This window comes from Telmatherina bonti (genome assembly GCF_933228915.1).
Source record: "Telmatherina bonti genome assembly, chromosome: 6".
NCBI lineage: Eukaryota > Metazoa > Chordata > Actinopteri > Atheriniformes > Telmatherinidae > Telmatherina > Telmatherina bonti.
This window is the reverse complement of record NC_136624.1, coordinates 18,404,931-18,431,461: the sequence shown is the minus strand read 5'-3', so window position 1 is coordinate 18,431,461 and position 26,531 is coordinate 18,404,931. Positions and strand designations below refer to the sequence as shown.

Below are 26,531 nucleotides of genomic sequence, written 5' to 3'. Positions count from 1 at the left end.
TTTTGACTGGCCATTCACTTTAAACCCAACAAAAAATTAGCCAATCAGTGATGGTGTTGTTGGTCGTTGCCAGCAACAAACCTACACAGTTGACCAATCAGGAACTAGCGTGAGGCTCCCAGTGCAGCCAGTCAAAGCATTGTTTTGAAGCTAATAATGGTTAACTGAATTGTTTATTTGTTATTTTTTAGTTGTTTACAACGCGGTGCTATCTCTCTGCGTATTGTCTGTCGGCATGAATCTTGGGTGAGTATGTTGTTGAGCAGTGACGGTACCTAGCTAGGCTAAAGCAAGTGAGCAAACATGTCGCAAGAAAACTGACAAAAATGCTTCATCCAACGATGAAATAGCAAATAACACACAACCTGAGTAATGGTACAATGAATTCAAACACCGATTTTTCGTTTCAAGAATCTGAAGGGGTTCATGTTGTTGTTGGCAATGGTTGGTTAACAAGAAACGCCGCAAAACAATAATCTTACTGCAGTTCTCATGAGAATTAAACAGTATTTTAAGGCTTATGCTACAAGAAAACGTCTCTTTTAAAAGGCTTTTTTCAAATGGTGTTAGGATTTTAGTAATAATCAGCTAAACACAAACTGAATCAACATAAAAACAACACTGAGCTGCTGAAAACCTGCAGACATGATAAAAATTTTTCTTCCTCTTTATAATTAATTAAAATATTGCACAAAATACTTAATATGAATGATAAACTAACTGTTTAATGCAATCATCTGGTACTAGTACCTTAATGTGCACTGCTAATTGAACGCCCCTTACTGCATTCATTCTATAATATAATAATACATCCTAATAAAACATGTCTGCAATAAATCCTGCTCAGGGATAAATTTTAATCTGTTGAGGAGCTTATTTACCTAGGAGGAGGTTATCAATGATGTTTCTCAGATTTAATTTTTTTTTCTTTATAGTAATTGTTTTTTGGTCTCACCACAGTGATAATGGAGACATTAAATGTTCTCAGACATTGTTTTGACAGCAGTTCAGGGTGAAATATCAATAGACCTTAAAAATAATACTATACTATTGGAAAACATTTTAAAATGTAGATACTTGCTCAACATTTTTAGGTAAATTGCTTAAATCATTTGGTATTCATGTAAATCAAACATGCTATAGAGCAGGATTTTTGAGGAATCTCATTTTTATTGTCTGTTTAGAAAATGCAAACTGTGTGAGAGGTAAGCATGTGGACTTTGCTGTATGAAATATATTAGTATGAATCTCTGAGTTCTCTCTGACCTTTACCTTCTCACAATAGACATTATAATCTGGGTGAGGATGCGTTTTTGGCTCCTTATCTTGTCTTTTGCCATACTTAATCATAGTATTGAAGCCTCATGATGACTGTCATTTCTTGTGCGCTATTTTGTTTTTTTGTTGTTGTATTTTCACACATTTTCCACATGTGCTTGACTTTGATTCCAACCCCTTTTCTCAGTATATCTGCCTCAACTCAGAGCTCTGGATAAACTTTATAAATTCTGCTTCCTATAATACATCCCTGATCTTCGTAGCAACATTAGTTATAATTTAGCTAATGATAAGTTTGTTTATTTCCCTTAGTTGGATGGATATGCGACTGAGAAGCCACTGTTCTGTTCACTAAAGGGAAATTTTACACAAATGTTTGTCTCTTGTCTCTGAACAGTGATGGCCTGCTGTTTGAACTTGATAAAGGAAAACCCAGATTGATTTTACTCAGTCATGGTGAGACCTTTCAGCTGTTCTTTTATTTTATGATATGCTTTTTATTTACCCATCTTTTCAGGTCATGATAACACTTTATATGTTAAAGGTAAATAAATAGTTTGTTTTTATTGCCTTACTGTTATACAAGACAAATATTGATGTAGCCCAAACTGACCTTATTTATCATTTTTATTTTTCAAATAGTGATTTATTATATTCAGCTAATTTTATAATTATAACTAAGTCCTATGTTTTTCATTATGTATTGTGTATACCTTAGCTACAGTCAAATAAAAAAAGAAACTCATATAAACATAATTAAAGACTGATTTGTATTTTCACCATCAAAATTTTAGCTTTGTATAATTTTAGGTATGCAGAGGCAATATTGGAAAGGACTGTCTTTCTTTGGTTTTATATTAATTGCTGTTCACTGGCCTTTTTCTTTCCATTGCAGGGGTTGAGAAATATCCAGCAAAGGTAGGAATAATTCTTGCTGTCTGATGATTACATTTCTGTTCAAAAAGTGTATCACTTGCCAACTCTTTGTTCAAGGTGCTGTTTGGGTTGGCCCCTTTATTTTTGTCCGAGCTTTTAACCATACATGCTTTGGCTAGCGCTGTCAGGTCATCCTCACAGTTGCTGGAGGTTACTTGAACCCGATGCACCTCTAGGAGTGATAGAGCCTTCTCTGTGGCGACCCTGAAATTGTGGAACAGACTGTCAGAAAGGCTGCTTAAAACCCATTTTTCACATTGGCCTTTTGAATCTGAGTCAAGATGGTCATTTATAGCAAATGCTATTATTATTTTGAAGTATTATTTTCTTCTGTTTCTATCCTGCAATATGAATTGCTGTTTTTATTTGATGTGTCACTTTTATTTTTATGTGTTTTAATGTGCAGCTGCCCATCAGGCCCAGCGCAGCTAAAATCTTGAGCTCCAGGCAGCCGTCCTGTGTGGAAGATGTACAAACAACCCAGCAGCTGACAGGGAGGCCAAGGGAGGTCAGGTACAAACCAAGGAGAGCAGCTTCCTCGTCTACCTCTACCCCTTCCACCACTGAAGAGAAGAGCACTACTTTGACATTATCCAAGACATTTAACCATCACAAAGATAGCTGTGGTAAAGTGGAGACCAAGGTAAGGGCTGGATTATGCTTTAACAATTCACTTTTGTTTCATATTATGTGCATGGTAGTGTAGTTTTTACCTGAGGTGCTTGATTATTTGTTACAAGGATGTAAAGGATCAGGCCATGTTAGGGGAAAAAAGAATCTAGGCATATGATTGACATAGACACCAATCACTTTGAATGTCATTTGTCTTTTGTTCAATATGAGAGTGCCCTCAAATGTAACACTCATCGTGGCAGCGAGGCTCTGGCTTGGAAGTTTCTCCCACTGCATATTAAGTAAATAAAATGTTACCAGAAGTAATTCATTAGATTCAGTCCTTCTGTTCAGAAGGCAATTTACAAGCAGCTCACCTGCATCGAAATAACAAATCATCATATCAGTCAACAGAACAATACTCTTCCTCAGCACCAGAAGTTCAGGAAAGAAAAAGCACATAAGATCAGAATAAAGTAAAAAAGAAAAAAGAAATGCATAAAAGTCAAATAATAAACTACCAAACCTGAGGATTAACAACCAACTAATAGTCACAGTGACTTCAATCATCTCTTACATGCAGCCCACTATGTGTGAACCACCAGTGCAATAAAATTATTGGTATAGCAGCAAAAGAGCAAATCCTCAATCTACACTACCAGTCACAAGTTTGGACACACTTTCCCATTAAATCTAATGGGAAAGTGTGTCCAAACTTTTAATTGGAAGTGTATGTGTAAATTGATTCTAGTTTTTGAAGTTTGAGAACACAAAAGTCATTGTTAAACTTTTTTTAAAAAGAATAATCTTTAGTTTATTTTAGTGATTTGGATCAGGCACCACATTGACCAGCTACATTCATGTGGAGTGCGTACCTTTTTTATATGGTTGAGGATGAAAGAATTAAGAAATGAAAATTAATGAAAAGAGACACCCTGGACAGGCTGCCAGTCCATCAGAGGGCGGGATGGTCTTCATGGTTTCTAAAGAGTTAAATGCATTACATTTAACCATTTATAATTCATCTCTGTGTGTGTATAAAAGGTGAAATTAAACAAACATACACCAAGCAACAAAACTGGACTCCTGAGAGCCAACAAGAAAGCAGAACAGCTGCAAAACACTGGAATTCAGGGTGTCGGAAAGTTTGGACTGAAGAACACGCTTTCCAGTGGGGAGGCAGGCCTGAAGGACATTGTGTGTCTCACCAGTGAGCAGCTGCAACATTTACTCAACACTTCTCAGATCCCCAGTAATGGTCAGCATACACCAGAGAAGCAAGAGGCACCAGGTACTACTGGAAGTAACGTAACCAGTTTCTTATACTAATAAGGCCTACATCACACGGGCGACTGAAACTTGCACACTTTATCTAACTGTTTGTGTTAGGAAATGAGACTGATACAAAATTAGCCTCTTCTGTGAAAGAAGGTAAAGAAGAGGAAATAAAGGAGGAAGGTGGAAGAGAAAAAGAAGGAATAAAGAAGGAAGGGAATGGAACAGATGAAACCAGAAGCTCACAAGAAAAAGTCAAAGGGTAAGCGCATTTTCTATGAAATGTCTATTCCTGCTGGCAGAACAGAATTCCTCTGAAAGTCGTATCAAGATGGCTACAAAATATTCTGTAAAGGGATTTAGCATAAATTATAAATAAAACTAGCTTGTTTTTATGCTACTGCTCCACTCTTCTTTCTTCTGCCATATGTGTGTAGAAAGAAAAGCCACCAAAATATCGTAATAATTCTGGTTATACCCTGACAGACATGCAGCGCTTTAGAAAAGTTTACAGCACAACGGCTCATTCTAAAAACTACTGTGTGTTTCTGCTGTTTTCAGGTTGTCTGCTTGTCTGTTCAGCTGGCTGGAGGAGCAAAATTCAGACAGTAGAGCGGCCATCGACGCCAAGAAGGTTCAGTGGAAGAGAGAGCTTGGTACATCCTTCCACACACATACACAAGCATTATAAACTTCTAAGCCAGGGTTTGTCTCGTGTTAGAAACACTTTTAGCGACAACCTGCTTGGCAATGAGCTGCAACTTTTTTTTTTTTATTAAGAAAATATTTATCAACTGAAGAATCACAAATAAAAGGGATGGACCCCGAATCCCATCTGATAGAGGAGTTAAATTTGTTATCTATAAGCCTTATTAGGAATTTGAGCCACAGTGAGCATGAGAACCTGCTCAGCTGTTCGTTTGTCCCACTATCTATTCTTGTGGCACAAAGTCCATAACTTCCTGCTGATGAAGGACTGGGGCTGATTTAAGCGTGTCCAAAGCTGCTGAGCTGTCCTAAGATCATCTGTTTTTTCCAACCTGAACAGTCTCAAACCTTTCATTGAGACGCTGAATAATGAATTAAATATTCAATGAGGTGCATTTAGAAATACCCTGCTGATGAGAGAGGCGTTTAGGAAAATTGGATACAATAACAGAGAAGCATATTGGTTTCTGTTCCGACTGGAGAAATTGGAGTGTTCTCTAAAAACTGGTTCAGCAAAACTGGAATGTTAAAGATGTGGAAAACATTTACATGGTCTTCTGAATTAGCATCTCTGCAAAAACTGCAGATGGTAAAAACTCAGTGTTTGGCATTAGCAGTGTCTGTCCACAGAGCCGACCTGTCTTGTGTCAACAGCCCAGGCTGCTGCTCCTGATGTAATGTCTGCTTTTAGTATGACTCAGCCATGGTCTGTGTGCCAAAGCTGACCACATGCATCCTTTTACTGGCAGTGTACTATTTTTATATTTTAAAAGGCACATATAAAGGTGGGGGACAACTTGTAAATGTTTTTCATACTTTTTTTTTATTCTCTGGGCGTGTGTATGATGAAAGATAACATTGATAGGATATTTAGAAACTTCTAGCACCTCTGAATTAATCATATAAGTTGTAACATCTTACTTCTCTCTTATTTTGTCTTCAATCATGCCACTGTGCAAACTGCTGGAAAGCTGAATTTCCCGACGGGTTTCACGAACACAATATTGCCAAAAGTATTCGCTCACCTGTCTTTACATGCATATAAACTTAAGTGTCATCCTATTGATGTCAGCATCCTTTGAAGTTGTAAGTTTTGACCATTTTTCCAGAGGCATATTAGTGAGGTCAAACACGGATGTTGAACAAGAAGCCCTGGCTCGCAGGCAGGAACCATCCCCAAACTGTTCATGAAGTTAAAGAAACATGGAATTGTATAGCATACTGAGGATACATTCAGAAGTCATTTTGCTGGAACTAAGAGGCCATGCCCAGCTCCCGAAGAACAACCCCAGACCATAATCCCTCCTCCATCAAAATTCACACTTGGCACATTACAGTCAATCAGGTACTATTACCATGGCAACTGCCAAACCAGACTTGTCCGTCAGATTGCCAGATGGAGAGGCGTGATTTGCCCCTCCAGAGAGCACGTTTCCACTGCTCTAGAGTCCAGTGATGGCTGGTTTCACACCACTGCATCCGACACTTTGCACTTGGTGATGTATGGCTCACATGCAGCAGCTCATCCATGACAACCCAACCATCAACCTCTCTAGGCACTTTCATGGAGCTAATCTGAAGACCATAAGAAGTTTAGAGATCTGTAGTGATTAAAAGTTGGTGACCTCTGCACACTACGCCCCTCAGCATCTACTGACTCCACTCTGTCATCTTCCATAGCTACCGGCTGAACTGCTGCTGTTCTCAATTACTTCAGCTTTGTTTTAATACTTCGGACAGTTGAGTCGAGTGTTTAGTAGCAAGGAAATTTCATGACTGGGCTTGTTGCACCAGTAGCTTCCTATCACAGTACGATGGTGGAATTCACGTAGTTCCTGAGAGCGACCCATTCTGTAACAAACGTTTGTAGAGGCAGCCTGCATGCTTAGGATCATGATTTTTAAACACTTGCAATTGGAAGTGATCAAAGCTCCTGAATTCTGTTAGTTTGGGTGGGTGAGTGAATATTTTTGGCAATATGGTACCTGACAAATATTTTGTAACATTTCTGTATGTGTTTGGTTTAAGATGAACAGGTGGCTCTAAAGCAGCAGCAACAGCAGCAGCAGTGTTTGGCTCCAGACAGGCTACAGGTATGAAGCATGTATCATCGTCATCTCTGGCGTTTCCTTTGGCTGTCTTCATCTTCATATGTTTAACTAGAAATATTGGTAATATTTTATATATTTTACAGTAATGTCAGTCATTCAAAATATTTAAAAGCAATTAATCACGAGTTTCCCATGTTACCTCGAAATTAACTGCATATTAATTGCAGATATTTGATCTATTTCTAATGTGCCATAGCAGAATATTTATTATGTTTTAGTACTCTTGTAGGCAGTCATGTACTTGCAGTGTAGTACCTGCAGAAATAGATTGTGGAATTTTAGTTACTTGTTATATTTACCTACCTGAGGTTGAATGACTTTACATGTGCACACATAGCCTGAAACACATAGCCCCTTTACACATGCACACTCTCCCTCATACAGCTTCACTTCACTTTCATCTACAAACTATGGACAGAAGTAAATTCCCCGCAGTTCTCTACCACAGTTTCCAACTTCCTTAGTTTATCCAAACCAGCTGTTGAAAGCTTGCTGCATGTCGCTTTCCAGCACAGACTGTCTTTAGAGGAAGAAGAGGGCCCTGAATCAGCTGCACAGACACCATTGTGTCAATGGTGGTAAATCAGTTCAGACCAACAGTAGATAAAAATGACCTTAGTTTTGTCCACAGTTCCATCTTTCTGAGCTTCAAAGCTAAACTCTCCACATAAAAGTCATTCTGTGTCCATTTCTGCGTCAGAACTACTTCTGCATCACTTCCTGATACTATGCAGACAGTGTGTATATTAATCATGCATCAAAAATAGTGGAGTTGAAGAATTTCCATTAACGGGTTAACTTTGATAATCGTAATATTTGTGTATAAAATATTTATAATGTATGTTAATGCTATATATTAATAATATATATTAATAAGTGTGAAACTGAAGAGAAAATTTAAGCCTTTCCCCCAGGTTTAGTTAAGAAGAGCAGACTGGTATAATCGCTTTGTTACAAGACATGTCACAACATCCATCTGTGTGTGTGTGTGTGTGTGTGTGTGTTTCAGGCTGAAGAGTATGCAGAGAGTGTGTTATCTGTCCATAGTTCTGTCAGCTACAGAGAACAACCTGCAGCCATCAGATCCAGCCTCAGACTTGGGGTAAATCTGACCCGTTAACAGACGTAGGAGTCATATAGAACTACTCTTCCTCCTTTATTGAATTCAAGATAACACAGTATTAAAAGATGATCTTTATTTGATGACTTTCTTGGCAGTTCCTTTACACCATGGCACTTTTATTATTCAGAAGAAGAGGTTTCATGCCATCCTTTGAATTATCTCTTATAGCTTTCATGAGATTGTGCAGAAGACAAAGAAATAATTTTAACCTTTGGTAACTCTGTACGGTAGTTTAATTTACCCTATTTATTCTTGTTTTTTACCCAACCTTTGCATACCTGACTTGACGATTAATTTTCAGAAATTATATTGGAGTAAATAAGTAATTGGTTGAATTGAACATGTAGATTCATTCTCTGTGATTGTTGTAATTCAGTTTAAATATAAAATTTAAAGCATGACATTAGAATAATAGTATAACTTTTTATAATTAAATTGGTTAAACTCTGTTCATCGCAGGAGATCACCCCAATGGAGGATGTGTTGAGTGTTGAGAGGAAGGAGGAGCAGAGGAGACGCTGGCTGGAGGAGCTGGACCGCCAGAAAGAGGAGGCGTCTGAACGCAGGAAACGAGAGAAACTACTACAGAGCCAGGTGAAGTTGAGCCACAGCATAAATCTCAGAGGGGGTGTAGGAAATGCAGTTCTGGGTTTTCTTTTTTTTTACTTTTTACCATGTTGTCGTTTCAGCAGACAGAGGATCACGAGTGCTGGGCCACACACTTTGACTCTCTGCAGAAAAGGCCTCCCATCCAGGCTGCAGCTCCGTCAGCCCTCCCTCCAGTTCAGCTCAGTGGCTCTGAGCGAGGGGAGTGGGAGCCCTCATCCAGCATGTCCCTGGTCTGGGAGGGAACAAGTAGCTGTGGAGCAGAAAGTGTCATTGGAGCCACCGTGGATTCATCTGGTGGATATCCCAGAACCAGGTAGGAGAGGGGAGGGAAAGATGAAGTCGATTGCAAACATGAGATTGACCTTTTCCAATTCTCCTTCACCTAGAAATAAGCAGTGGGCTCAGTTGTTTTTCCATTCAAGGAAATAAGCTCATCATCATGATCTCTATCCGATAAGATCAACACTTTCAACCAAACTTAACTTGAGATTTTAATGTGTATGTAATAGTTTCTCTTGTCCTTATTCCAGCTATCTGAGGACGATGACCTCCCTGCTGGACCCTGTCCAGATTGAGGAGAGAGAGAGGAGGAGGCTCAAACAGCTGGAGCATCAGGTAAGAAGAGGAGACGAGAGGGTGAAGGACTTGAGCTAAAGGAGCAGTACTCTAAACTTTCTAAATTATTACTTTTTTCTCCTCTAGAAAGTAATTGAGGCGCAGATGGAAGAGCGCAGAAAACAAAGGGAGCAAGAGGAGGCGAAGAGGAGACAGGAGGAAGAGGAAGAAGAGAAGAGGGTGGCACTGGAGAGGGAGATGCTAGAGAGACAATATAAGCTGGAAACCCTGAAAATGAAACAGGTTAGGGGACAATAGGAATATAAATAAAACAACCTTAAGAATTTTTACACATCTTCACTGATCTGTTTTCTGTCAAATTTTTTCTGATTGGACCAGAAACAAACAGTTCTGTAGCTGTACATCATCGTTTGTTTGTGTGTCTTCAGGTGCAGGCGGTCCATCAAGCAGAGCAGCCAGAAAATGGCCACAACGGCGGCAGTCTTCAGGAGATGTCAGAGTCCAGCAGTGAGTAGAGTCCTGCAAGAATACTGAAAAATGATGCCACAAGCTCAAATTTCTGGAAACAAAGAAGCAGCACTCTTATCAGTGTTCCTGCGACCGTTAGTCCTTAACAAAGTCAGATTTATGTCATTGCCAGACAAGTGCTATCTATTTTTAATTCTCTTATTAAGCGGTTGACAGTCTCCTGTATGTGTGCTGTAAAGAATGTGGTTGAGCACACACTCAGGCGGCCAGCTCCAGGGGGTCAGCTCCAGGCGGTCAGCTCCACGCATTTTGTTCTTTGGCTCTTTCAAAGAAATACATTATCAAGATTTATAGTTGATGAATTTTCCTTTTGGAAAAGATTTTTTGAACAACCTGAACGTTTTTGGGAAATAAATGTATTTTAAATAAGATTTGACTTCAGTAATACAATTCAATAATTTAGTCATTTTACTTGTTTAAAAAGTTTATTTTACTTATTCATTTTACATATTTACATTGCATTAAGACTTGCACGTAATCCCAGGTCTCTGGAACTGGTACAGTGTATCACACACTGATTAGAGTAACTTTTCAAGAGGCAGAAGTAATTCTAAATGTACATTTCCACATCTGTGTAGTAGTCATGACAACTTAATAAGATACTTCACGGTCACAACTTAAAACTCTTTTTGCTGTTTGACATTAGAAACAGATAAATAGGTGAATAATGTAGTTTTATTGGGAATTTGACTGTATTGATTAAAAGTATTGAGCGCAGAAAGTAGGAGACAGGGGAACAGATTTAAAGTGTTGTTCTTGATGCAACATAATTGCTTCCTTGAACACTATACTATGTCATGACTTTCTAGTCAGTCTTATCTGGTGTTCATTTCTCCATTTAATATGATGCTTGATTGAGATGCTGATAGAACACAGTCAATAAAATGTTTAAGATGACCTGGTTCACTAGTTTTAGTTTGTTAGATTTCATGTTTACAGTTTGTTTAAGATTAGTATGACCAGAATGAAAAGATAATGAGTATTTTAACAAATTAACAGAAGTGAATGCCATCTTATAATGAATTAATTTCTAATTTTTTTATTTGTTTTTCGTGCCTGTGTTTTTAGCAGTGACTAGACAAGCCAGGCATGTGGAGGATGCTAACAGTTCAGCCTCCTTGTACAAAGACAGTGCTGTCCAGACAGGTAACACTGAATGCAGTCAATACTGAAAATACTACAGCAATCGTTGATATCAGTACTGTTGCTACTGTTTCAGGAAATATTGATTCTTTTCCATGAGTGGAGGCTGGCATCAAGCACAAATATAAAATGTATAAAAGCCACGTCTTCCCTGATCTCTCCTGTTATAAAATACACAAAGCTAATCTGTTTATCTTAACGGTTTAATTCTTTTCATATATGTCCTTTTCATGTTTCACAAGTGATTTCATTGCTAAATCCTTATACTACTGTTATAATATTGAAGGATCTCACATTTGAAATGCTTTATTATGCTTTATTTATGATGGTTTATGATGGTAGTCATTGTCTCTTTAAGGGCTCTGTCACTTGAGCCCCAGTCTGGTGTAAGTATTTGACCTAGAGGTTCGTAACAGTGAAGTGCAAAGTAGCTTATTTATACCTATTTGAAGCACGCCAAACAAGACACCATGTAGGCATGATTTATGATGAAAGAAAACAAATGCTGGACTGTAAACGAGGCACTGCAGGCTGATCAGGACACTTGTGCAATGTCCCTGTGGACTCATCTTATCAGACCTTTCCATACAGAAAAAAGTTAAATATTATTTTTGTATATGTAATACGAACTTGTCCGCCAGCTAACACAGATTATGGGTCTCTACCACATCAGCTGATTTGGGGGGAGTGAGACTTATTTAGGAAGTATTGTTTTCCACAAAGAGACGGCAGATTTAGATTATAAATCTAAATTCTGCCATCATGCTGTTCAGTATTATTTATTTCCATATTCAGCATGTCTTCTCTCTGTGTGCAGAAGCGACCCTTCTTCTCCCACTGAAAGCTGATGAAGTTCAGACTCCTGACATCGCTGCACAGCATCACCAGCCTCCCTCTCAGTCTGCTGCTCCTTCAAACAGCAGGAGCAGAGCACCGAGAACGGAGAAGGAAAACATCTGTATGCCACCAGGAGACCCATATGAACCGTTTGCAAGGACGGACAAGAGCAGAAGAGACAAGAGGAGACCAGAGTGGAACACGCAGAGGTAGAAACCCACAACTCACAGTTTAGATGTGAGCTTCATGTGAATACGATAAACAAAATAAGATTTCACAAAATTAAAAGTAGACCAGCAGATTTAGTCAGTGCTTCTTCTAATCAAGTGTTTATCTTATGAAGGAAGTTTTATGTCTGGCATTTCTAATTTCCCTGGCTAACATATCTCAGTATGTCTCCACTGGTACCAGTTTATTTGACCAGTTCTGTTTCGCAACTCAGCAAGGCAGGTTTATTTGTCTCACACATTACATCCTACTAGACAATTCAAAGTGCTTTACGTAAAAACATTAAAGAATTACAGCGAGGTGCAGGGAGCATTAAAAACAAATAAACAAATGAAATGTTTAAAAGAAAAACTGAGTGATTAAATAAAAAGAGGAAATAAAAATGAAGGTATCAGGAATTAACAGTCACTTTGATAAAAGGCCACAAATAATTTTTTAAAATTCTGATTTAAAGCAAGGGCTGCACGGTGGCGCAGTGGTTAGCACTGTGGCCTCACAGCAAGAAGGTCACTGGTTTGATCCATGGCTGGTTTGGTCAGTGGCCTTTCTGTGTGGAGTTTGCATGTTCTCCCCGTGTATGCGTGGGTTCTCTCCAGGTACTCCAGCTTCCTCCCACCATCCAAAGACATGCATGATAGGTTAATTGGTCACTCTAAATTGCCCCTAGGAGTGAGTGTGAGCATGAGTGTGGTTGTTTGTCTCTCTGTGTGTGGCCCTGCGATGGACTGGCGAGCTGTCCAGGGTGTACCCTGCCTGTCGCCCAAAGCCGGCTGGGATAGGCTCCAGCTTCCCCGCGACCCTGAATTGGAATAAGCGGTTCGGAAAATGAATGAATGATTTAAAGCAGCTGAAAGTTTCAGCAGACCTGAAGTTTTCTGGGAGTTTGTTCCACAAGGAACAAAGGAACGCTGCCTTTCCATGTTTGGTTTTGACTCTGGGAACAGAAATTAGACTGATTAAGTGAGGTCAAACAACAAAATGATTGTAAAATAAAGAAGCTGTTCACAGCTGGAGGAGGAGTCTTGTCATACATCTATACAGTCCATGTAATAAAATTTGTATTATAGGATTGTTTTCCTTTCAGCCAGGAGACATCTAACTGTTCGCTATAAACAATATTTTAATAATTCATTTAAAAAAAAGTGTGTCAAATCAATCAACATGGGTTTAAATATTGTTTCTTATTCAACCCTCGAAAACTTGAACATACAATAAAAGAAATATGCCAATGATCTCTATAAATATTCCTTTCTATCATGTTGGAGGGTACATGGGAATTGTCAGCCATCAGTTTAGCTGAAGACAACCAGCTGTTTTAGCCAGAAAAACCAAAACAAAGCAAAGAAGCACAATTTGATAGGTAAGTACCTAGCTGGCTATTTATTTACTAAAAATACTTTAAAAGATGTAAGCATTAAACACTTAGTTGTTTAATCTTTGTTGGTAAAGGTGCACCTTAGTACAATCAGTCAAATTTCTGATTTTGGCTGAAGCTGAATGTCCTTATAAAACTTATTTTGCTGCCTCTTCTGTAATTTTAGAACATTAGGGAAAGTAAGGCAAGTTTATTTATATAGCACCATTCAACAACAGAGTGATTCAAAGTGCTTCACGAAGACAATAAAACCTTAGAAAATAAGAAATAATATCATATTGGCTTTATATAAACTTTAAGACTTAAAATCAACCTTTTATATTTGAAATGATTTATTCTGAAACATATATTTAAATTGACTTTGGTGGAACTGAAGCACTACGTAAACAACCCAGTGTCATTGATTCAATACATTCTGACTTCCTGCTCCTGTCTCCTGGTCCTCCAGACCCAGCCGTCGGTTCGTTCCCGCCTCGGAGCGCTACCCAGTGGCCATGCAGAAGAACAGACAGGAGAGTCGTCTAAAGAGGCAGGCTGAACTCCTCGCTCTGCAGGAGCGAGCCTGTCTGTCAAGAACTGAGCCTCCTGTTTCTCAGCACCAGGAGCTCCGTCTCTGTCCCAATACTCAGCAGACCAGAACCAGTCCCACTAAGAAGGTGACTTGACTCCTTCATACTGAAGTCTAAAAACTTGAATTTGTCTTGACATTTAAATTTATATTAATCTGTTTTTATTTAAAGAAAGAAAAAGACGATCTTTCTCTTTCTTTGCTGCTTGATTATTTATGTCCTGACAGCTAAATGATGACTGCTTATGTTTTCAGGAAACTGGGGGCAAAGAGCACAACATGTCCATAGACATCACTGACAGGTGAGGAGATCTGACAGCTTTTTTGTCCTCACAGCAGACCAAAGAATAAGCTTTAAGCCTATTTCATCTATCGAATGACAATTTCAATTAACATTTAAATGATTATTTTTTTAATTAGATTTAATCATAGAAAAATATTGGAATTAGTTTGTTTTTTGTCTTTTTTATTTGAAACCTAAAGAAAGTATATGTGAAAAATGATTTTATTGGTTTACAAGTTTACAATGACCTTTCTCCATTAGCTAATTCAAAGTATGCTGTAAAACTGATGCATTTACAATGACTCCCTTGTTTTTGTACATATAGACGAATAGGTTAGACAGATTGATGGCTGTAATGCAATGTGCTACAGCAGTACATGGAAAGGGGAAATCTGCCCACAGTCTTTTTACTTGCTTTAGAAAGAAGTGTGTATGAATGATTTTCTATTAGAAAAAATAGCTGATTTGAAACTAAATAATACATTGCATTACCCTGATTTAACTGAGACACTTGTCGGAGAAGTTTTTTTTTTTCTGTCTCTGTTCTGGAATCACAAATTGGGCAAAAATACTGTGGAAAATGTCCGCTCACCGTACAGCAGCACCAAACCCAGTACCACAACACAATCTTGAAACACTTGTTCTCCTTTATTAAAGGTACATAATTCAGGTTGTCCAATAAGATCAGACATCCGTCGCTGTCCATGGCATGAGCACGAGTGCAGTCATGTTGACTCTCACACTGCAACTTTTCAACTTTCTTTCCTTCTCTTCCTCCGATAATGTTCTCTTGCATTTACACGCTAGATCAGCAATAAACATACTGTGGTGCGTAACCAAAATAACCAGTGTGCTGATATCCAGTTGCTAGTATGTGATGTGGTGCCATGAAACTCAACACAGCTTTAACATAATGTGAAGTGTGTTTTTCAGACACTGCAGGGCAATGATGGCTCCAGGAATGTGCATAATAAATGTCAGTCTTCAGGCTGGAAACTTATGCAGCTTTGCCTCAACACACTTTTAGATGAGGCTTAAATGTGTAATTTATTCACCTGTTTAAAAAAAAAGACCTTGTGTTGACATGTTAACAGACTGAAACACAACTCAGGGGAGCTGAGCCTCACAATCCACTGAACACGACTCATAACTCATTGAACACTGTCCTGCCTTTGTCACTTATAACAGAAAATTTAAAGGCTCATTTTCAGTTTTTCCTGTCACAACTTTAAGCAATATGAGCTAGCAGCTGTTTTTATTAAAACGTAGATTACTTTAATCGCTTATATTTTAATAAAAAAAACTCATTAAGAAACAGCACGTTTTCTTTTTAAAAAACAAAACAAAAAAAACCACACTTTTCTGTCCTGTCCTGTCCAGCATCACAGCATACAGTACAGCAATCTGTGTGCCGTATTTTTGCCAGACATTTTGCCAGACAGATTTGCTCTGTCAATGGTGACATGTCATGTACATGGCTGCCCTTGATATTCTCAATATTTTATCATTATTTTTAATGATATCATCATCAGTCTTGATACGGCAGCACCGGACCTGGCAGGGGAAAAGTAAAAAAACTAAATGAAAGGGAAGAAAAAAAAAGAAGAAAATAAAAAGAGAGAAAAGAAAAGTGTGTCTAAGCTGCTGAAAACACAGTATTTGTAAAAACAAAATAAACTATCACAGTATTACAGTACAACAAGATATATAAGTGGAGTAATAACAATTTTCAAAGAGAAAAAAGTGAAAAAAAACAAAACACACACACACACACACACACACAACCATTATCAAACATACCTGCAGAAAGGTTTAACAAATAAAAATCAGCAAATAAACAGTTTGAAGTCTTTAATGGCACCTGCTTCTTTATATGCAACACGGTGTTTTTCATCTTATCTTGTTTCATCCTCCAGAGGGCGCTCTCCTGATACCCCTGCAGTCAGACAAAAAGTTCAGAGTCAGCAGGCCTCTGAGACTCCTCATCCTCTTCCTCCAGTCCTGGAGTTCATTCCCTATGTACGCACTGAAGAAGTCTTCAACCTGGACCCACTAGAACCTGCTGACACACCTCTACCCCACACACACTCAAGTATGGCATTTATAAGACATTTTGCTTATAAAGGACCTTTGTGCATTAGTGGGCTTTAAAAAATAAAATAAAATAAGTTCATTAAGAGGAAGAAGGACTGAGAGAGTTGTGCAGGATTCAGCAAAGGTCCAAAGTGTGGACTTAAATCAGAAGTTATCATTTAGTTTTACATTCCTTTTATAACACACCCTTTCAAAATGTTTCCCAACAGTAATCACGTGACACACAGATTATAATAATCTCATTTAGAAACATTAGCAGACTTGATTGTCCTGTTTGTTTCTGTACAGAGCAAGAAACTATCATCTGATCTCAAGTAATCGTTTGAGGTGCATTTTAATACAAAATGAAACAATCTCAGTAATAGAAATTTTGCAGTGAAGAAGAGCAAAGGATTCGGGTGGAAATTAGACACAGAAATGTAATGCTTCACTTAAATGCTGCATAATATGGATGTGTATAGACTGATAAGAGAAGAATATACATAGCTCAAAAAACAATGGTAACATTTTAAACAACACATCATAGAGCTTGATGAAAGAAATGTTCCAGTTGGAAATCTTATAGATATTGGAATATGTTGAGAACCGAAAATACTATAAAAAGAATAATTGTATATGAAAATCATTCAGACATGGACGTCTGGGTTCAAAAGAATACTCAAAATAAAGGTGGAAAGATTAACTCCTGTAGAATTTCTCCAGACCGCTCTACATAAAGTGAGGTAGTATGTGTGGACACCACATGCTTGTCTGCACTCCCTGCAGAGTGGGGTGGCATGCTACTGGTGACACAACACATGTTCTCCTGAGGGATCTCCAAAGGATCCCAGGTCCCACTCCAGCAGCTAATGGTGTGATGATTTCATTCAGGTCAGATTACCTCTGGCTAAACACATGGAGGCCTGTGTGGCCTTCCAAGGATATGCTTCCCCAGGTCATCACTGAACCACCATCAAACTGGTCATGCTGGAGTATTTTGCAGACTCCAGAACATTCTGCTTTAATCCATGAAGAGCACCGTAACACTGATGTATCTGACAATGCTGGTGCGCTCTAGAAAATGCTTAACAATGTTGGACTGAGACCACAAACCCTACTTGTGGATGTTGGGTCCTCATACAACATGAAGTCTGTTTTTTGACAGTTTGAGCAGAAACATGCACATTAGTGGCCAGTTACCTCCTCACCTTACCTCCAGTGGTGAGGGCACTGGCTAAATGCTAACATGACCATAAATCGGCCAGAAAGGATGAAGACAGGGAAATGGTGTGTGTTCACCACCTGCTAAACCATTCCTTTAGAGGGTTTTTCTTCTTTCTGTTTGTTCCATTCATACAACAGCAGGTGAAACTGATTCACAAGTAGTGTTACTTTGTAACTACACAGACTGATATCACAGAAGCGAGACTGACTTTGTTATACGGTAATTACTTTGTTTTTCTTCTTTTTTTAAATTTTTTGAGCAGTGAACTTTATAAAATCAGTCTTTAAAAGAGCAGCAGAGAAAGGAAACTGGACAGGAAATAGATGTGTGTGTGTGTGTGTGTGTGTGTGTGTGTGTGTGTGTGTGTGTGTGTGTGTGTGTGTGTGTGTGTAAAGTAGAGAAAACTTTATCACTGAAATTTTAGATGAAATTGAATGTTATCCTGAATCAGTGTATTTGTTGTCTAAAAAAACAACTTCTTTTATTGGTCAGGAGCTCCTACTAAGAGTTCAGCATCGCCTTCTGCTCCTGAACATCGAGACCCGCTCCTCCACCCAGAGCTGCTACGCAACACACACACACAGCGACAGCAGGAGATCCTGAGAGGTCTGGCTCAGCTGCGGCAGGTAAAACACACACATGGCCTTTAGTTTGATTGAGTTAATGCCTCGTTAGTATCCCTGCTCCTTAGTCATTTTATGAACAAGCTACAGTAAATGCTAAATCCAGAACTTTGTATCTTAAAGTGAACTGAATTAAAATGACTTTTAAACGGACATGAATCCCGCAGCCACTGAAAAAAAACAGCATGAAAGTCTGAGAGTGTGCTGGTCTGAACTAGTAAAAAGTGGTGCTGCTTGTATCTGATACAAGATTGTTTTCAGGGTTTGTTACAGAAGCAGAGGGAGCTGGAGATGGATCTGAGTACGCCACTGAATCGCCACGGCAACGCACAGCAGTTTCTCTCAACAACACAGCGCATGTGACCTCCAGCACGACTACACTTTATAGCTGTGTTTATGCACTGATGATAATGAGTGTGTAGCTGAAAACGTTCACGTTCAGGAGGTTTGGCAGCTCAGGAACTGGACAATCGATGTGCCAAAAGTGGTTTTATAACATCGTTCACGTCACATTGAAACGTTGTCAGAATGCAGCAGTAAAACATCTGAAGCTGGTGATTCCCACTGAGTCTAAAATGCATTTAGATGATCGTAGTTTGTTTTGGGTTTTTTTTTAGCTTGAATAGTTATCAGGTTTCCTGTCAGACGGAAGATGAGGCATCACTTCCTACTGTGGTGCAGAAGCAGGAGGAAGGAGTAAGGCCATAACTTGCACCCTCTCCAACATTTCCCAGCTTTATATTTAAACAGTCAAAACAGATGGTGACCAGCTCTGCATTAAAGCAGTAAAAATCCTTTTTCTGGACGTCAACGGTACACATTGAGGAAGCAGTAAACATGCCATCAGTGCAGACATCAGCTGCTACCGCCCGTGTGCACCACCTTATGCAGGAGTCAGACTGCTAAACTTCTGCTTTTCATTCAACTTGAATATTGTTCAAACATTCATAAAACAAATCATGTCCACCTGCAACCACTGATGTTTTTCCACCTCTTGCCACTCCCAGCATCCAGCTGCTCCATCAGTTACACCTCCCACTTTGTTTACAGGAGAAAAGAGATGCAGCGGTGTACTACCTCACTTAATACACAATACTATCGTCTTTTTGCTGCAGCGGGCGAGTTTCCCCTGCTGCCCTCTCAATCTGGATGAGCACCTTTATGCCAGGATGTTTTTATGAAGTTTGTTTTTGTGTGCTTTCTATGAAAATTACTTTGGATGAACCTGGTAATAACTTTTTGAAATTTCTTCTACAGAGAATCTCTGTTTGACTAAATCATGAGTGAACCTTGGTGCTCCTCAAGTTTGTGCTTTTTCTTGTGTAAAGCTTGTTTTTAATGCACACTTGTTTTATTTATAGTGAAAGTAATAAATAAATCTTTTCATCACATCCATGAAAGATGTGTATGTATTAAACCGTGTCCTTCTTTGTATTACAAAACATTTCTATTTTCTTATGAAGAGTGTCGTGAATGTTAATTCTCATCAAGAAATACAAAAAAAAGTAAAAAAATATTTTTAATAGCTTTAAAAATATATATTTAAGCCAGCTTGCAGTTATATGTTTTGACAGAGCACTGGCTCTGCTGCTGGGCAGTGACTACCCTGAGGTGCCCATCATAAGCGTCACTGAACCATCAAACAAGACTGGGATAGCTAGTTTTAAGGTTGGAAAATTATGTACAGTGGTATGAAAAAGTTTGGGCACCCCTGAAAATTTGTGTTATTCTTATCCACAAATCATTCAGTGTTAAAGGTTGTCCACTTCATTTTGACTTATCGAAAGACTGATGGACACAGTAACAATTCAAATGTTTACCAGGTTTATTGTACAAACAGAAAATGTGCAATAGGCATCAACATATAATCACACACGTGCAGAAATATGGGCACACTTGACCTTGTTGATTTTAATGCCTCTAAGGTTCTACCAGTGCTTACTTGGAACCCAAGATAGGCTTTGTGAGCTCATCAAGCCTTGAACCTCATAGGCAGATGCATCCAATCAAGGGAAATGGTATTTAAGGTGGCTAAATGCACCTTGTATCTCTCTTTGAACATTCTCTGAAGTCTCACCATGTGGGTCTCAAAACAGCTCTCAAATGACATGAAGCAAAAGATTGTGGAACATCTTAGTTTAGGAGAAGGCTACAAAAGGCTGTCTCAAAGATTTCAACTGTCGGTTTCCACTGTTAGAAACATTGTGCGGAAATGGAAGACCACAAAAACAGTTCTTGTTAAAGCTATAAGTGGCAGGCCAACAAAAATATCAGAGAAACAAAAGCGACGGATGGCGAGAATGGTCAAAGACAACCCCCCAGATTACCACCAAAGAACTACAACATCAACTTTCTGCAGATGGAGTCACTGTACATCGGTCAACAACTCGGCGCACTTTGCACAAGGAGAAGCTGTATGGGAGAGCGATGCAGAAGAAGCCTTTTCTGCATCCTCACCACAAAAGGGCCCGGTTGAGGCATGCCAAAACACATCTGGAGAAGCCTGCTTCATTTTGGAGTAAGGTGCTTTGGACTGACGAAACAAAAATTGAGTTATTTGGTCATTAAAAGCGGGGTTACGTGTGGCGGGAAAAGAACACAGCATTTCAAGAAAAGCATTTGCTACCCACAGTAAAATCTGGAGGAGGATCGATCATGTTGTGGGGCTGTGTGGCCAGTTCTGGTACTGGCAATGTTGTTAAAGTTGAGGGTCGCATGGATTCAACTCAGTATGAGCAGATTCTTGAACAATGTCCAACAATCAGTCACAAAGTTGAAGATGCGTCGGGGTTGGATATTTCAACAAGACGATGACCCAAAGCAGTGCTCAAAATCTACTCTGGCATTTCTCCAAAGGAGCAAGTACAATGTTCTGGAATGGCCATCCCAGTCCCCAGACCTGAGTATTATTGAAAACCTGTGGGATGATCTAAAGCGGGCTGTCCATGCTCGATGACCATCAAACCTGACTGAACTGGAGATGTTTTGTAAGGAGGAATGGTCCAAAATACCTCAATCCAGACTCTAGCAACTTGTTGGAAGTTATAGTAAATATTTAGAAGCTGTTATTTTGGCAAAAGGAGGCTCCACAAAGTTTTTTTTTCTGTTGGGGTGTCCAAATTTTTGCACCTGTGTAATGTTTTGATGCCCGTTTCATATTTTTTGTTTTCCCAATAAACCTGGTTTGACATTTAAACCATTACTGTGTCCACTCATCTTTTGACAAGTTAAAATGAGGTTGTTACTCCAAAGACTGAATGATTCATGAATGGAAATATAGCTAATTTTCAGGGGTGCCCAAACTTTTTCATACCACTGTAATTTGTCTTTGAAACAGATGTGCCACAGCAGGTCTGAAAGACAAAAGCAGCCATGTTGTATCGGGTAACAAAGCATTGGTCACCAACCCTGATCCAACCTGCAGGTTTTAGTGTTAACCTGCTGCTGAGCACCTGACTCCAATCAACATCTCATTTACCAGCTCTGACGAAGCTGACGAGTTGTTATTGAACCTTTTTATTTAAATCAGGTGTGTTGTGCCGGAGAAACACAAACTGGTGTGAGTAACTTGGGTCCTTGAGTCGCGCAGTCCTGGAAGTTTTAGGAGTTCCCCTGCTGCAACACACCTGAAATAGACTTAACAGACTCATGCAGAGTTTGATAAGAATGATGGGCTACAAACGGTATGGGTACCCTTGAGAGACAACTGTTGAAATCAAGGTATTTCTAGTAGAAAAAATCTTAGATCCTGGCATTACGTAGAAAGAACTGGATTGTTGGGTAAAAGCATGGATCGGATATTTATTCTTATACACTGTTCTTTAGAGATGCACATTTTGTTACGTCTTTTTTTTCACCACCACACAACTGTACACGCTCTAAAGTTAAATGATGGTAAAATGGATATTATCCTATAACAAGTTCATAAGAAACTGCTGGATCCACGACATAGCCTCATCCTGCAAAAACAGGCCTCCTGTCTGGTGATGCAATGTGATGATACGAAGAAGAGCTGAAAGGGAGAGATGGTTTATCTTGAAGACCAGTTCTTAGATTTAACTAAGGACTGACTAACCTAGCTTTAAGAGCAACATCTTGTTACTTAAATGTGAAGGTAGAGGCTGCTTAGCATTAGATATCTCTAAAACTAAACATTTAATTTGCTGTGATTTCATGGCTGTTGCATCCCTACAGTCTACTGGTAAGTTCAGTTAATGTCTCTATAACTTTATCTGGATTTAGAAACAAATGCATGGTACATCTGATTTTAAATAAACAAAAAATAGACTTAATATCCATAAAATTGTAAATATATGCAAAATAAATGTAAAGGTAACCACATAAAATTTTACATAAACAGTTTTAATTGGTTTTCTAAATATTTCCTCAGTGGGAAACAATGTGGAGTAAGGTGGATCTTTGGGGTTGCTTTACAGAAATCAAAGCAACCATGTAAGTGTGTAAAAATAAGTTGGTGGGTAATTCAGCAATGATTATGTTACAGTATCCTCAGGATTTTATTGGGGCACTTTCCTCCACTGTCTTCTGTCTGACTGCTTCAGAGTTTGAGAAAACCTCAATGTGATTCTGTCGTACATGCAAAATCCTTTGAGTACTCTTCATAACCTGAAACCAAACATGTCAGTGGATCTGTGTTTGGCACACTGATCTTTTTTTCTTTTTTTAAACGGTCCGTACAATATTGTTGTCCTTCAGTGCTCAATACTTGATCTTCACAGATCTAAATAAACCATAACAGTCTGACATGTTTACTGTCAGACTGAGCTAGCAGTAGTCCTCAGAACTTAATCTGAGATTAAGTCACACTCCAGGACAACTCGTGGGTTTCTTATAATAATTTTAATACAAAAAAAACAGATGTAAAAAAGAAAAAAATTAAGTTAAAACCAGTTTGTTACAAGTGTTTTTCTACATACAACAGCTACTCAACACAAACAGCTCCCAGTTTAACAAACCAAATATCCAGTACAAAGATTTTTTTATTTACAAGTGTCCCTGGAAGACATGCATGTCATGTTTTCAATCAGATTCTTCTTGCAGAGTTTTTTATTTTTAACATTTGTCCACTTTCCTGTAGCGTCAATTTCTGACCATAAAAAGTTCAACATGCTTAAAAATTAAACCATTTTGTCTCTGAGAAATGGTATCCATTAAACTGTACAACTTTCAAGGTAGTAGTGCGTTTAAGAAAATTGGGGGATTCAACCATAGGGTCTTTTGCGTCTCAAAGCTCCTCCTCATCACAGATTAATAAAACACTAAACCAAGGTTCAGTGGCTTCTGATCAGATTAAATCAGAAGAATGTCATTCAGTCTTTCCAAAATCAAAAGTCTTCCAGAACTTGGCGAGTGTAAATGTCAGAGCTGCTCTCATTTTATTTTCACTATAATTTACAGTGAGAGGCTGTGAAGTGGCCCGGGGTGTTAAAGGTAAACAGGAAGAGAGCACAGAAAGAAGCAATCTGTTCACACACTGAAACCAAACGTGTTGTAGGTACATCACAAACTTTACATTCTGCTAAATACACCACCTTTACTTTCGATCAATTTAAAAAATAAAAAAAACCTGATGCTCGTATTCAAGGATTTCAGAGTTGCTAATTAAGTGTTTCATTGGAGTGACTTCTTTTTTCCCGAGCCAGGACGATATCACGTCTACAATGTAGATCACCAAATTTTTGAGCCTTTCAGTCAAAACTGACTCAAGCTTACACTGGCAGGCAGTTTTTTCAATGACTTTTCAAGGATGGAAAATAAGTGGAAATTGGAACAAAAGACCTACAGAGTCATAAGCTGATGTTATGAGGAGCCAAATTTGAAACCCAAAACAACATCAACGGGAAATTAAACATCGCTATGTTATTGTTAGGAATATATAAAAGGATATTTAAGAATATTTTTCTGCTTCTGTCTCATAGGATGGTAAATGGAGGATTTTGTACCAAGATTCAGTGCCTTTAAAAAATACAGATAAAATAACTAAAAAAGACATTAACCAGATTAGATCCAGTGTAAATAAAATACGAACCAAAAGTAAAACAATTAAACTCCACATAGTAACTGCTGGTTTAATGTGGGGTACGTTTAGAAAGGCCAGAATGTTCTCCAGTTTGTACTCAAAGAAATCATCCTCATATCTTACTGTTGATGATGCCCCAGAAAGAGACATGCATCTCATAAATACCCTGCTGGAAGTTTAACACAAATGAACAGACTGAGTAACTTATAAAAAGTCTTTTAGTCTAAATTGAACTGAAAGTGGTTTTCATTGTGACTCTATGTCTTTAGACAAATTCTTTTTAAATATGTCCTGAATGTTTAGGTCACAATCAAATAAAAGAAAGAGAACCAGACAATACAGTTTGTATGTTTGTATTTTTCAAACTCTCCCAGTTAAATAAACTTGTGAAGCTTGAATGACTGGACTGTCCACCGTGATGGAGATGATGACCCAGGAATATTAGAAGTGGTGTTTATTACTGAATTTTAGTATAAAAGTGCAGAACAGAGACTTCTTTCATCTTTTAGTCTGACATCTACAAAACATCTTGAAGTTTTTGACAACAAACAGATTCTGCTCACTCTGGTAGGAGAAGATAGTTCTGGCTTTGTACCTGAGCCACAGCAGAGTGGTCCGTGTGTTTGGAGCGGCTCGCGTAGTGAAACAGATTCTCTACATGCCATTAAAGCCTCCTCCTCCTCGTCCTCCTCTGTACATGTTGCTGCCCGGACCTGCGGGGTTGTAGTAGCCTCTCAAGAAGTCTCTACCAGTCTGTTGGAAACCCCAGACCAGGGGACCACCTGTTGGGGTTCCATGCCAGAGATGTGTGGGCCCAAGAAAGCCTCCCATCCCTCCAAGAGGAGTCAGTGGCCCTATTAAAGAACCTGGAGGGAAAGGCTGACCATGAAATCGAGGTATGTGGGGGTTCTGCAGGAGGCCCATGCCCCGCTGGGACTGCTGGCTGTAAGGTGAGATCCGTGACGGACTCGGTTGTTTGTTAGGTCGAAGTTGCTGCTGATGCCGCTGGAAGTGTGGCTGGTTCGGGGTACGACTTGGGTAGCAATCCTGGTTGGTTACCACAGTGATTCTGGTTCCTGTTACCTTAGTGCTGCTGGCTGTGGTGTTGCTTGGCAGCGGTACATCAGCTCTTACTGGCTGTTCCGGCTCCAGCAACGTCTTACTACAGGAGAAAAACATGAAGACATTCAGGCACAACATGCAAAAATCAGAACAAAAATCACAGTTCCAACAGGCATGAGGAGCTTCTTAGAAGGACAGGGTTCTTCAATGCTGGTCCTCGAAGGCTACAGTCCTGCAGGTTTGAGATGTGCTCCCACCTAAACACACTTGACTCAAGTTAATGGGTCACTGCGCAGAACTTCACATGCTGTCAGGTCCTCTTATTTTAAATAATTTATATTACAGTTGGAAAACACCTAATAATATAGCAGCATTAGATGCAATGGGCTTCTAGTCTTAAATTAAAATTGAAGGAAGCTCAGAAACAGACTTGCATGGACTAGATAAGAGCTAGAATTAAGCAGAGACACCAGGATCACTAACTACACCAATGCCTTTGGGAGAGGGATACCAAAATGTTACTGGCACTTACTGCAGTGGTTCAGATCATGTTTACCAGGTCACTGATGGGACTAGGTTTCCTCCTCCCCTGTGGTGTCCCTCAGGGCTCAGTTTTAAGTTCCATACTGTTTTTGCAAAAGAGTTAAATTTGGTGCAAAGGTTACTCCACTGTCTTGATGGCGTTATGGCCTGGGGGTCCATCTGTTTTTTTGTTTTTATTATTTAACAATAACCAGGCAGAGGTGATGGTTTTTGGTACTTCTACTGTGACTTAAAACATGGATTTTTTTTAGGTCAGTATATCAAGTCAATTATTACAAACCTGGGTTTGGTACATCATGGTACAAAATTACCTTAACAATGAAAGGCTAAATTAAGGCAGTTGTCAAAACATATTTCAGGAAATGCAGCTGGCTAAAATAAAGCTTTTTCTTTCAAAAGAAAACTATTTACACAGTAATCCATGCATCTGTTTTAACCCAACTGGATTACTGAAATTCACTGTATGCAGGGGTAAATGCATCCTCCATCACCACTCTTCACAGTGCAAAATGCGGCTGCATGTCTCCTAACTCGATCTAAAAAAATATGAGCATTCCCCTACCTTTGCCTCCCTTCACTGGCTGCCATTTCTTATTGAAACTCATTTAAAACTTTATTTGCTTTTAAGTCCCTTCACTGCCCTGCTTCATCTTAACCCTCTGCTTCAGCAACCTTATTCACCTTCTCGCTCCTTCAGGTCAGCTGCTTCTGATGGCAGCTAAAACCGAGCGGGAGCTCAGAGGGGATTTCACTTCCTCTGTTGTAGCACTGTCGA

General features: G+C 39.0%; 2 protein-coding genes across 2 annotated transcripts in view; one reads left to right on the top strand and one right to left on the bottom strand.

The window, feature by feature from the left end:
- Nucleotides 1-235: 235 nt before the first annotated feature.
- Nucleotides 236-18,474, top strand: ccdc66 (coiled-coil domain containing 66; the record flags this gene model as incomplete). Its single annotated transcript, XM_079241998.1, has 21 exons — nucleotides 236-246; nucleotides 1,676-1,734; nucleotides 2,174-2,196; nucleotides 2,621-2,857; nucleotides 3,871-4,117; nucleotides 4,216-4,363; nucleotides 4,663-4,757; nucleotides 6,838-6,902; nucleotides 7,930-8,022; nucleotides 8,503-8,637; nucleotides 8,736-8,965; nucleotides 9,183-9,267; nucleotides 9,355-9,510; nucleotides 9,657-9,735; nucleotides 10,825-10,902; nucleotides 11,717-11,945; nucleotides 13,788-13,995; nucleotides 14,163-14,209; nucleotides 16,032-16,282; nucleotides 18,002-18,114; nucleotides 18,373-18,474. The coding sequence occupies 21 exons, from the start codon at nucleotides 236-238 to the stop codon at nucleotides 18,472-18,474; spliced, it is 2,691 nt and encodes an 896-aa protein (XP_079098124.1).
- A 4,570-nt stretch (nucleotides 18,475-23,044) lies between these two features.
- The window catches only part of tasora (transcription activation suppressor a), a gene marked incomplete at its 5' end in the record, with an annotated part of 28,766 nt that continues 25,279 nt past the window's right edge, over nucleotides 23,045-26,531 (bottom strand). Inside the window, one exon of the mRNA XM_079241997.1 lies at nucleotides 23,045-25,313. Coding sequence (XP_079098123.1) covers nucleotides 24,806-25,313 — 508 coding nt within the window. The 3' untranslated portion in view covers nucleotides 23,045-24,805. The remainder of the gene's footprint in view (nucleotides 25,314-26,531) is intronic.